This window comes from Pyrus communis, chromosome 2 (genome assembly GCF_041283825.1).
Source record: "Pyrus communis isolate YQ-2024b chromosome 2, ASM4128382v1, whole genome shotgun sequence".
NCBI classification, from domain to species: Eukaryota; Viridiplantae; Streptophyta; class Magnoliopsida; order Rosales; family Rosaceae; genus Pyrus; species Pyrus communis.
This window is the reverse complement of record NC_142566.1, coordinates 25,818,944-25,830,064: the sequence shown is the minus strand read 5'-3', so window position 1 is coordinate 25,830,064 and position 11,121 is coordinate 25,818,944. Positions and strand designations below refer to the sequence as shown.

Here is an 11,121-nt window from a genome sequence, read left to right as displayed (position 1 = left end):
ATCGATTATTGTGTTATGTGTGTGTGTGTGTGTGTGTGTTTGGCGGCCGCGGGGGCGGGGGGAGTTGGCTTCATGACGCCCATTTTTTTACACAATTTTTTAGAAATATTTTTATGAGGCTTACTTTGTAATGTATTTTAATGATCTAATCCGTTTATCTTTTAAAAAATCATTCATAAATCATCTTTACAAAAAAATAAACAAATTCAAAATGGTTAAAACATTTATTTGTTGTGAAGGAAATAGGCGAATACGGTTCTACAAAGAAACCCTAAACCTTTAATCCAATTATCATATGATTTCAAATTTGCATAATTTTTTGTACACATGATATTTGAGAAGAAACTTAAAAGACAAACGGTTTGAATTATTGGGCTTTGGACTTCACACCTAAAATAACCTTGTCCTTGTACCATGAAAAAAAATTAGAATTTCACAGTAAAATCAACTGGTATCATTTTGTGCTTATCGGCTTCAGGGATCAACTCCGATCCTAACTTTTCTTTTACTTCCCATTTGTATATTCTTCTTTTTTCATTTCAGCTATATTTAATTTGTATGATAGCAGCTGAAGGGTCCATCTCATGTTTTCTTTATTTCCATATTTTCATCACTTCTCCAACGTAAAAATGATATGTGGGAGTGCAAATCTTACCAAAGAAAAATCTGAGAAAGTTATCTTTGTAATACATGGAGAACAGAGTAGTTTCTTGAAAAGAAACTAAAAAATAACTTGAGTCCGCTGAAGATAATTAGGTAACAACACATGCAACATACGAAGAGGAAATAAATTAATATTTATTACCCAGCATGCTACTATGATGGACTGATTAACCCACTGAATAACTTAACCGCTATTTATTTACTGTTCAATAAACTCGTCTATACATATTTTATTATTATTATTATTTTTGAAAAATCGAAATAACATTACAAAGAGAATCCTCGACGAATCTTAATTAAACCATACAAATCAAACTTTAACCTATGCAATGTTACATTTGGAAAGTTAATTATTAAACCAGATACAAGAATGATAGTAATTATAACCTAATTCAAGAAGCAAATCCATATGCTGTCGTATTAGCTTCTTGATAAATATGATTAAGGGTATACTTCAGAATTTGCTGAAGAAGTTGTCAGATATCTTGTATTGGTTAAAAAAAGGAGGTGAATGATTGTCAGAATTAGCTTTATAGATCTTGAGGAGTTAAAAAAAGGAAGAAACAAATGGTAAAATAAAAGAAGGGAAGAAAACGACTGTAATTACAAAGAGTAGGTGGGAGATTGCGATGTATAGTTGCATGATTGACGAATTCTCTCTCAAGCAGTAAAGAGCCTCCTATCTCTCTCTGTCTTGATTGATCGATGCTTTCATCCTGTGCTTACTAATATATACGAATCATCATCGTGTGTGTATATATATATATATATATGTGTGTGTGTGTGTGTGTGTGTGTGTGTGTATCGATACTTTCATCCTATGCTTACTAATATATACGAATAATCATCGTGTGTGTGTGTGTATTAATATCCATATCAATATCAATATCAATATTAATACATATCTATTTTTTATTTATTTTTTGTTTAATTGCTGAAATTCTGAGGAGCCAATGGCACAGCCGGCCTAGTAGACGCGTGCCATGCATGCATGCATGATTTATTTGATATGGACTTGTTTGATTTGGACACAATTAAATTCTTAAGCACTTTCTCTTCAAATCTTCATATTTGATTCAACCTTTATATAATTAATGCACGTGCACTACTATTGATCTTGATCAATCAGCAGAATTCTCAGAAGCGCTTTTATTTTAAGCAGCAGGAATATCACTGTACTCATAAGTGCTTTTTCTTGAAGTAGATTCCAAATTATTATTATTATGAAAAAAAATGTTTTCTAAAGCATTTGAAAATGCTTTTGAAGAGAGCGCTAAAAACGCTTTTACAATCTACAAGCTCTTTTAAGTGTTTCTTCCAAATATTGCTAAAAGCACTTGTGGAGCCAAACAATTGTTCGTCTCAATATACTTACCATTTTCGAACAAAATCAAGTGCCCATACTTTTTTTCGGTTACAAAATATTAAATTTAGGTTGAGGGGAGGCTACTTCATCAGGACCAAGACATACCACAAGTCTTTTTGAGAACTTATAAATGGGGTTTTAGCTCATGTTTTGGTTTTTACAGTTCGTCCACTAAAAGGGATTGCCGGCAGCTGCACTCAAACCTAGGCCTTGGTTTAATAAAGAAAACGATTTTTACCAACTCAACTAACTCTTATTGGCAAGTACCCAAAATTTGACCCAGAAAAAAAAAAAGACTTATCAAAATATTATAAGGCCCATATAGTTTTAGGCCTAAGTTTTGAACATCTAACAACATTTGATGGGCCAATAGTTTAAGCCGAGTGTTGCTTTATTTGGTCCAAAAGCCCAATGATGAATCCACCACACTAGTCAACGTCACGAAGTTGTCCTTACGCATTATCCACGTGGCAAAGAAACGTCCAAATACGGATACGGTGGTCGTGATCTCACCTGAACAAACTCGCCTCTGTTAACGCAAAACCTTCGTCCCAACTAACGAGTCACGACTGAGCCACAACTCACCCGAGTCACGACTGCCTTGACGCCTCCCCGAGCGAGTTGAGAGGAGGACGCATTTCACGCAGATCGCAGGAAGCTTTTACGCTTTCGAATTCGAGCATTTCGGTTTGGCAATCTCTCGAATTCGAGCTTTTCCGTTTGGCAATCTCTCCCATTTCTTCCATGGAAGCTGCTCCATTGGTCGGTCTCTAAGCCGCAGTTGTTGGTAGATCCGAATTCGGTTTCGTAACAATGTCTTCGTGGCTCAAGGCTGCCGAAGGTTCGGATCCTCTATGTTTGTTCCTATTAATTTTTTGTTTTTGTTAATTAATTTGGTTTGCATTTGGATTTTGAATGTGTTTTGGGTTTGATCTTATGCTTAATCACTAATTGTAATTATTTGAGGTGTTTTATGGATAATATGGTTGCGATAACCCGGTTAAGTTTGGATTTGCATGTTTGGTGATTCTGATGTCATTGGCATTGGGCATTCTTTATTGAATAGTGTTTAGAACTTCATTTCGAAATAGAAATTTCAATTTGGAGTCATCATAAACCGAAAAACGGCGATTAAATAGTAATATTGAATATATTGTATATGGTGGGGAATCCGCATTTCATGAATTCTGCGAATATGATATGAAAGTGAGCCAGAGAAATTTGGCTAGTTATTCATATTAACATGTGCGATCGATGTATAGCTGCAGATCTAGTGATGAATTATCAGCAGGGGAACGTGTTCTTCTTGGGTATCAAACCGGTATTGTCAGTTCGGTCTAGTCCATAGGATATGACTGATTAAGCAGTTAATAGTCATGATCCCTATTCTAGCACCTGCACCACCCATCTTATACCATCTACGATTGTTTACTACATAGATCATCCCTGTAGAAGCTCCACGTCAGAGTTCCTTGTATTACTGCGACATTTCTTGTGCCCATGATGTGTAAAGTTTGTAACTTTTTTCTTTGGCCTCAGATTTGTTTGAAGTGGTTGATCGACGGGCAAAGCTAGTTGTCAGTGAGTTGGATGATCAGTCGCCTTCCCAGTCACCAGGTATTATCTTCGAATTGTCCTGCATCTTTTTATTTTTGTTTTGGTTTGATGTCTGGACGCTGCCAAAAGACTTTACCGACTAATGAGCTGGTGCCTCCTCTTCGTTGTTTTTACATATGCTGTTAGGATGCAGTTCAGAGCCTTATTAATGGGTCCTAGAATATTCATCCATCAGCCCTTACTTCATCAAGTTACTGTCTTTTAGATAACTTGAAGACCACCTAATTGTTGCAAATTTTTATTTATGTTTTACTTTTCTGAAGCTTCTAATGGGCAAGGATCTCAAGCCAAGAGGAAGAAGTTGAAGACCAAGGTATTGCCAGATTACTCGTGAACGTACAGTGTGCTATATTTCACGCATGGGTATATATATAAAGTTTGTGGTCTACATTGGATATTTTCAGGCTCAAAAGAGACAGTCCACAAATGAATCTCAGAAAATGAGTGATTCTGCAAGTGAGCAGATTAGTACGTTGACCTCACAAACAGACGTGACACCTGAAAAAGACAGCGATGCTCATCTAAATGAAAATGGCGGGGCACCCTTTGCAGATCCTACAAGTCAAACCATCAATGAGCAGCAACAGAATCATGAGAAAGATCCCATAATGAGCATTCCCTTAACAGAGACACGGGCAATTGAAGTTGGTGAAAGTAATGCTGAACGAGCAGAAGCTTCAACAACTCTTACTGATAGGGAGGCTAATACATCAACTTCTAATGGTAAGCTTGTCAATGAGATTGACTCAGATGGTCATGAAGAACATCCTTTGCCGTCACCTGCCAAAGAAGTTGAGGTTGTGGATGAAAACCATCAGGTTGAATCAGTTGATGCTGGCCAAGATAGCAAATCTAGAAATTCAGATGTTCATCCAGAAATTGACCAAGGGAGAACAGAGTCTATAAATACTGATGCCGTCAGTAACAGAGAAACCCAACCGAAAGTCGCTGATGGCAATGAGGAACCAGTTGTTGAGAAAAAAAAGCTAATTGAGCATAAATCTGGTAGCTCTCCTGTGAAAGTACAGGAGCAGGATCAAATTGAGGAGGTAAATTATTTATTACGAGGTGATATCTCGTGTGCATCTATGCTTTTTGCTTTGAATCTAGTTAACCTGCCATCTGGCTATTATTGAATAGTTTCTTTAGTTGGTGTACAGGCTCAAGGATTGCTTAAAACTGCTGTTTCCACTGGTCAGTCTAAAGAAGCAAGGTTAGCGAGGGTAAGCTCTACTGATTTCTGTTTTTCTTTCTATCAGCCGATCTCTCGTAAAGGGTCACCATAAGTCGAATAAGCCTGTTTCACATTTGCTTTAAGAAGCTTTCTGCCCCCTTTAGAAATTTCTTATTGGTTTGAAGTTTTCTGTTTTAGGTCATTGTTAATCTTTTGGTTATTATTGATTATTAGGTTTGTGCTGGACTTTCATCCCGACTTCAAGAATACAAATTTGAAAATGCACAGCTAGAGGAGCTTCTCATGTCAGAGGTGAGATACATTCCTATTTTATATTTCAGGTTATGTGAAGTTTCAACCGTTGAGGCATATGATCTAATGCTATTGGTATCTCATGTTACTGCTACTTTGATAGAGAGAGCTGAGTAAGTCGTATGAGGCTCGCATAAAGCAACTACAAAAAGATTTGTCCACATCTAAAAGTGAAGTGACGAGAATAGAGTCAAATATGGTTGAGGCCTTGGCAGCAAAGAATTCGGAAATTGAGGCACTTGTCAGTTCCATGGATGGACTTAAGAAACAGGCTGCCTTATCTGAAGGGAATCTGGCATCACTGCAGGTTCATTACATGCACCACATTTAATTATTAATGCATGATATTCCTCTCTATTTCACTCTCTCTCTATGCCTGGTTTGTGTGAAGTACCTTGTTCGACTTTTTCATTATTCTATTCATGCAATTATGAATGTTCTTAACTTAGATTTTTGACCAGTTTGAGGCTTAAATAATAGCTTGATTATTATTATTATGATTTTCCAATCAGGCAAATATGGAGTCTATGATGAGAAATAGGGAGCTGACAGAAACAAGGATGATGCAGGTTAGAGTTTATGATTTTTCTTCTTTGCATGTATTTGGATCTTATCATTTGATCCTGAAATATTAGGAAAATATTCTTCAGGCTCTTCGAGAGGAGTTATCTACTGTAGAACGTAGAGCAGAAGAAGAACGTGCCGCACATAGTGCAACCAAAATGGTATGTACCTACAACATTAGTATTATCAGTAATTTCTGTACTTCTCGTTATTTCCTTGAACTGCGATAACCACTTTCTGGTAAAACAGGCTGCCATGGAAAGGGAAGTAGAACTGGAACACAGAGCCCTTGAGGCATCCACAGCTCTTGCAAGGATCCAGGTAAAGTGAGCGCTTCTCAAGTTTGTGACTCTTTGCTATGCACCATTACTTGATAAAAAAAAATTTATATACCATTATATTTATGAATTTTTTGTTCTCTTTCTTCTCTTTATAAGCTTATGATTACTGAGATTCTTAGTTCCTTTATACATGAACCATATAATAATGCTTGCATATTAGGTTTTTATTTTCTGATGAACTTGTTACAATATTTTGAAAGTTTTACAAATTTTGTTTTGTCAATGAGCTTTTTTCCAGGAGTTGTATCTATGATTCCATGTTCTGTCTCTGAACTCTGAAGACATTGCATTTTCATGCTTTTCTGGGATTTCAATGAATTATACATATGTGAGTTTGAGCATAATATACTGAACGTTCCAAGTGCTTCCCTATTCAGAGAATAGCAGATGAGAGGATTGCAAAGGCATCAGAGCTTGAGCAGAAGATGGCATTGCTTGAGGTAGAATAAACATTCTATATTATATTTGTACTAGTGTTTTTGTTCATGTCTGGAACATAATACCGTCTTAAGATCCTTGGATAATTAACATTATGTGCCATCAGGTTGAATGTGCCAATTTAAATCAAGAGCTGCAAGATATGGAAGCTAAAGTTCGGCGTGGGCAAAAGAAGTCGCCAGAAGAGGCAAATCAAACAATTCAGGTATTCTTTGTGATTTCCATTTTATTTCTGCATTTTATTATAGTCTAAACTTCAAGTGTGATTTCTATTACTTGGTAGTAAGTATCATCTCATTGTCACATGGGCGCCCAGCCCAGCCCAAATTAGTTGAGCATATTTAAAGCTTCCCCACAGTATTATTGTACTCACTCACAGTTGTGAATACTAAGGTGCAGGCATGGCAGGAAGAAGTGGAACGTGCACGCCAAGGTCAGAGGGATGCAGAGGGCAAGCTTTCTTCGTTGGAGGTGAGTCCTTTGTTTGTTGCCCAACAGTGTTGTTATTATCAGTTTATAGCTTTGTGCTCTGAAATTTTTGCCTTGTCGAACAACTTGTTTATATAACACTTCTTGAAATGCTTGATTTCAGGCCGAAGTACAAAAAATGAGAGTTGAAATGGCTTCTATGAAGAGGGATGCAGAGCATTACTCACGCCAGGTGATACTGCTGCCTCTCTTTTCATATATCTTCATCATACGAAGATTTTTACTAGGTTATCTCGAGCTCTATGTTATTTACAGGTTATATTTTGCATTTTGCAGGAACACATGGAGCTAGAGAAACGCTATCGTGAACTCACTGATCTACTGGTAATGTCACTCAAGAACACTTATTTAAATGGTCAGATGTCGCGTCTTTATTGACATGTCTTGTTCCATTTATTTTTCAGTACTACAAGCAAACACAATTAGAAACCATGGCTAGTGAAAAAGCCGCAGCAGAGTTTCACTTGGAAAAGGAAATTAAGCGTATCCAGGAAGCACAGGTCTGTTTCTAGGTGTTTTATGCTGCTTACATGATAGTTTTGGTATAGATTCAAGAGTCCATTTACTTTGAATTTTTTGGTCTCATATGTTCCCTGCTCTATATGAAATTATGAATCCATATTATATGCAGGTGGAGGCTGAAAGAAGTAGAGTTTCCCGTCGGGCATCAGCATCCTGGGAAGAAGACGCTGAAATGAAGGCACTTGAGTATGTTGACTCTTTTAAAAGGAATTTTTACGTGATTTCCCTTCATTCTTTTTGCATCTTGTTAAGTACCAAGTAATATGTTATAATTGTTCGTCTTTGGATGGAACTTAACGAAAATATAACATCTTCAGGACTCTTCCGTTGCATCATCGTCATATGGCTGGGGCAAGCATACAGGTAAATAAGTTTCTTACATCTATCACCATTCTTGTTCTCGGTTCCTCACTCTTATGTTTCACCTCATCTCATGCAGTTGCAGAAGGCAGCAAAAATGTTAGATTCAGGAGCAGTCAGGGCCACAAGATTTCTCTGGCGATATCCAACAGCTCGACTTATCTTACTATTCTACCTGGTAAAACAGTTAAACACGTGTTTAAAGGCAGACATACTATTTGAAGTGTATTGAATTACAAAATAACCGGAATAAATCATATGCAGGTATTTGTACATCTCTTTTTGATGTATTTGCTGCATAGCCTTCAGGTATGGATACTACTTCAGCATTACAATTTGTATGAGAAGCCGACATTCGGTCATGATCCAATATCGTATGTATATCTTCTAAATGTGGATTCTTTATGCAGGCTCAAGCAGACAATTTTTCCGCTAGAGAAGTCGCAGAGTCCATGGGACTTGGTAACACCAACTTACCGTGATTTGGTAGTTGCTTGCTCCATGCCAGAAGCTACTTCCGCAAAAATGACAATCATAGGATGCGTCGTTCGTATGAAGGTATACACGGTTGCTTTTATCTCCATTCTTTGTCGAGGATGCACGCGTGCGAAATGTTGATCATATATGTTCTGTCGAAGTTAACAGGCTCCATCGTAATAACATATGAGTCGCTGCTTTTCTTCATCTTACAAACTTTGCTTCTGCTCTGCAGATGTGAAGATTTTCTTACATATATATACTTGGCGACTTGTGATTCTTTCATTGTGTCCTCAATTTTTTGTGTGTTGTCAAGAAATATTTGTGACCTGATTGAATGAAGTTGTGAATGTGAATTACGCATGTATATTCATCATTGTTAATGGTTCAAAACTTGTTTCAAAGTATCACTGAGTCGATATTTTATTCTAAACTATTTTATCAGAGTCGTGGAATTTTGACTCGGGTCCAAAAGAATGTACTTGCTACTGTAATCAACCAGTCTAATTCGCATCGGTAACACATCACCTTAAATCTTCTTTTTGTTGTCAAACAAGACATAATGTAATAAAAGTGGCCCTAAATGTTTCAATGAATTCAAAAATAAAGAAAAATAAATAAAAGTGGCCTAAATTAATAATATTTGTTAAAAGACAGAAATTGATCGTAATTTTTGAAAAAAAAGATTTTCACACTTTTTTTTTTTTTTTTTTCTTCTACACATTCTTTTTCAACTTCTTCAATTATATTTTATTCCAATTACTTGAAAAGTCTTTCCTAGTCATAGTTCCATTTGCATTACGAAGAGAATCTCAAAAGCTCGATTTGACAAAAGCAGGACAGATGATAAATCTGAAGCTGCACATGTAGATACAGTAGGTCGGTAAAGTACATATAGCAGATTCTTCGTTACGAAAACTTCAAACTTAGCATCGAAGTCACTTCCTTTTTCGGCCAAATATAAAAGGCTTATTTTTAATTATTGGAATTCGACTTTAATTTTATTTTATTTTTTATAACTCAAACATGATTACTTTTCTTTTTAAAACTTAAAATGTTTCTATTTTTTTGTCAAATTCACTCTATTTTGATTTTATTTTATTCCCTAAAACTCGAAAGTCAAAATTCGATTGATTTTCTGACGTGTTTACCTACCATTACCATCTCTATCTCGCCGGCGAGAACCCTCATCCTCTCTTGCTAACTATCAACCTGGCCTCTTCCTCTCGTTGTTTCTCTAGATTGATTTGACATCCGTCGAATTGAATCAAACGTCATCAGTTGGGCATCATTTGAGTGCACTAGGTTAATCAAATTCTTTTTTAATTTTTTTAGATCTCTGCAACTCAAGCACATCATCCCAAAAAAATTCAAATCTTTAATTTCTTCATTTAAAATAAATATTTTCTAACTGTTGAATGTGGACACATAGTGGAGATTTATAATCAAATTCATCTCCACCATGCATTAACATTCAAACAATTCATAGTGGATTGAAGAAACCAAAATATGATAAAGTAGAACAAATTTTATATTTAAGAAAGTAAAGCGAACCTTTGAGTGAGTTACATCTAGTGATATCAAAATCGAGTTGATGCACAACCAAAAATAAGCCAATACAAAAAACTATTGGAAAATTTATTTAAACCCATGCAACATCTTTTTACACTCAACTTAAAATTTTAAATGTTAATTGTCTCTTTTATCCTATTGCATAATTACTATTAAGTACAAAATAAAATTAATAATAAAATTTAAATTTATCAATAAACCCAAACACTATAATTAAACCCTACGATCATTCTTTGTTTATCCTACGTTTATGAATTTTTTGTTCATTTGATTTCAATTTTTTAGAGTTTCGAAGATGAGTATTTTGGTTTTAATTTTTTTTTTTCAATCAATCCTGCATAGTTTGTTTATCTTTCTACAACAACAAATTGTTGCAATCGATATTCCACTGTCCATCTGCACCGCAAAAAACCAAAAAGACTTGCAGGTATTGCAAGGACCTTGGATTCTGTTTGCTTCTTCTGTTTATATATATATATATATATATATATATATATATTCTCTTCTTCTTCTTCTTCTATGTTGGTGTAGTCTGGCTACACCCCAAAATCATGGCATCAATGTAGCTATTGGTGCAAATAGTATTGCCTAAAAGTCCTAATACAAAATCTGCACCTAAAAAACCAAAAAGACTTGCAGATATTGCAAGGATTGCTTCTTATGTTTTTATATTATTATTTTTTTTCTTCTCTGTCGGTGTAGTCTGACTACACCCCAAAATCATGGCATCAATGTATGACCAATGCAGCAACATTTTCTGTGACTTAATCGAGGTTTGGAACATCAGAGACATGAACGACCTTGAGAGCCATTGATTTTTATCTTGCAAATTTGCAGACTTTGCAAAAATTCAAGCTATGGGAATTCAAGAAAAATGAGGACACTAAGAAAAATTGGCACTCGGTTTTGAAGAACACAGCTTGCTGCTGCAACTTCTGAATTAAAAATCGAATGGGCGTAAAAAGAAATTCACATATTGAATTGGATTTATGGGGTATATTAGGTATTAAATTTGGATTTAAAGAAGTATTAATAGTTTAGTTAAAAATCAAATAAGTGCAAAAGGTAAGTTAATTGGTAAAATAAGTTATATGAGTTTAAATAAAATTTCTCAAAACTATTTTGCCCAGAATGATTAATTAATAAAACTAAGAGCGGGCCAGTGTAACCCAGTAAGGGGCACGTCGTGTGAATTCAAAGCACAAGAAGAAATGGCATGAAGAAGT

The 11,121-nt window shown here is 35.5% G+C and overlaps 1 protein-coding gene across 7 annotated transcripts; it reads left to right on the top strand.

Annotated features, from left to right (window-relative positions):
- Positions 1-2,509: 2,509 nt before the first annotated feature.
- LOC137747241 (golgin candidate 1) lies at positions 2,510-8,727 on the top strand. 7 transcript variants are annotated; one of them, XR_015958659.1, is made up of 22 exons: positions 2,520-2,870; positions 3,569-3,646; positions 3,910-3,959; positions 4,051-4,695; positions 4,807-4,869; positions 5,055-5,132; positions 5,236-5,439; positions 5,645-5,701; positions 5,783-5,857; positions 5,946-6,017; positions 6,415-6,477; positions 6,582-6,680; positions 6,869-6,946; positions 7,068-7,136; positions 7,241-7,288; positions 7,369-7,464; positions 7,596-7,672; positions 7,804-7,849; positions 7,926-8,024; positions 8,111-8,155; positions 8,257-8,404; positions 8,559-8,727. XR_015958659.1 is itself a non-coding variant. In XM_068487311.2 (21 exons), the coding sequence occupies exons 1-21, from the start codon at positions 2,843-2,845 to the stop codon at positions 8,326-8,328; spliced, it is 2,142 nt and encodes a 713-aa protein (XP_068343412.2). In that variant the 5' UTR covers positions 2,510-2,842; the 3' UTR covers positions 8,329-8,727. The 7 variants fall into 7 exon arrangements, 4 of the variants coding, with proteins under 4 accessions (XP_068343412.2, XP_068343413.2, XP_088545734.1 ...); XR_015958660.1 differs by having other exon boundaries at positions 2,541-2,870; positions 6,875-6,946; XR_015958658.1 differs by having other exon boundaries at positions 2,545-2,870; positions 4,051-4,714; positions 4,796-4,869; positions 6,875-6,946.
- Positions 8,728-11,121: the final 2,394 nt, after the last annotated feature.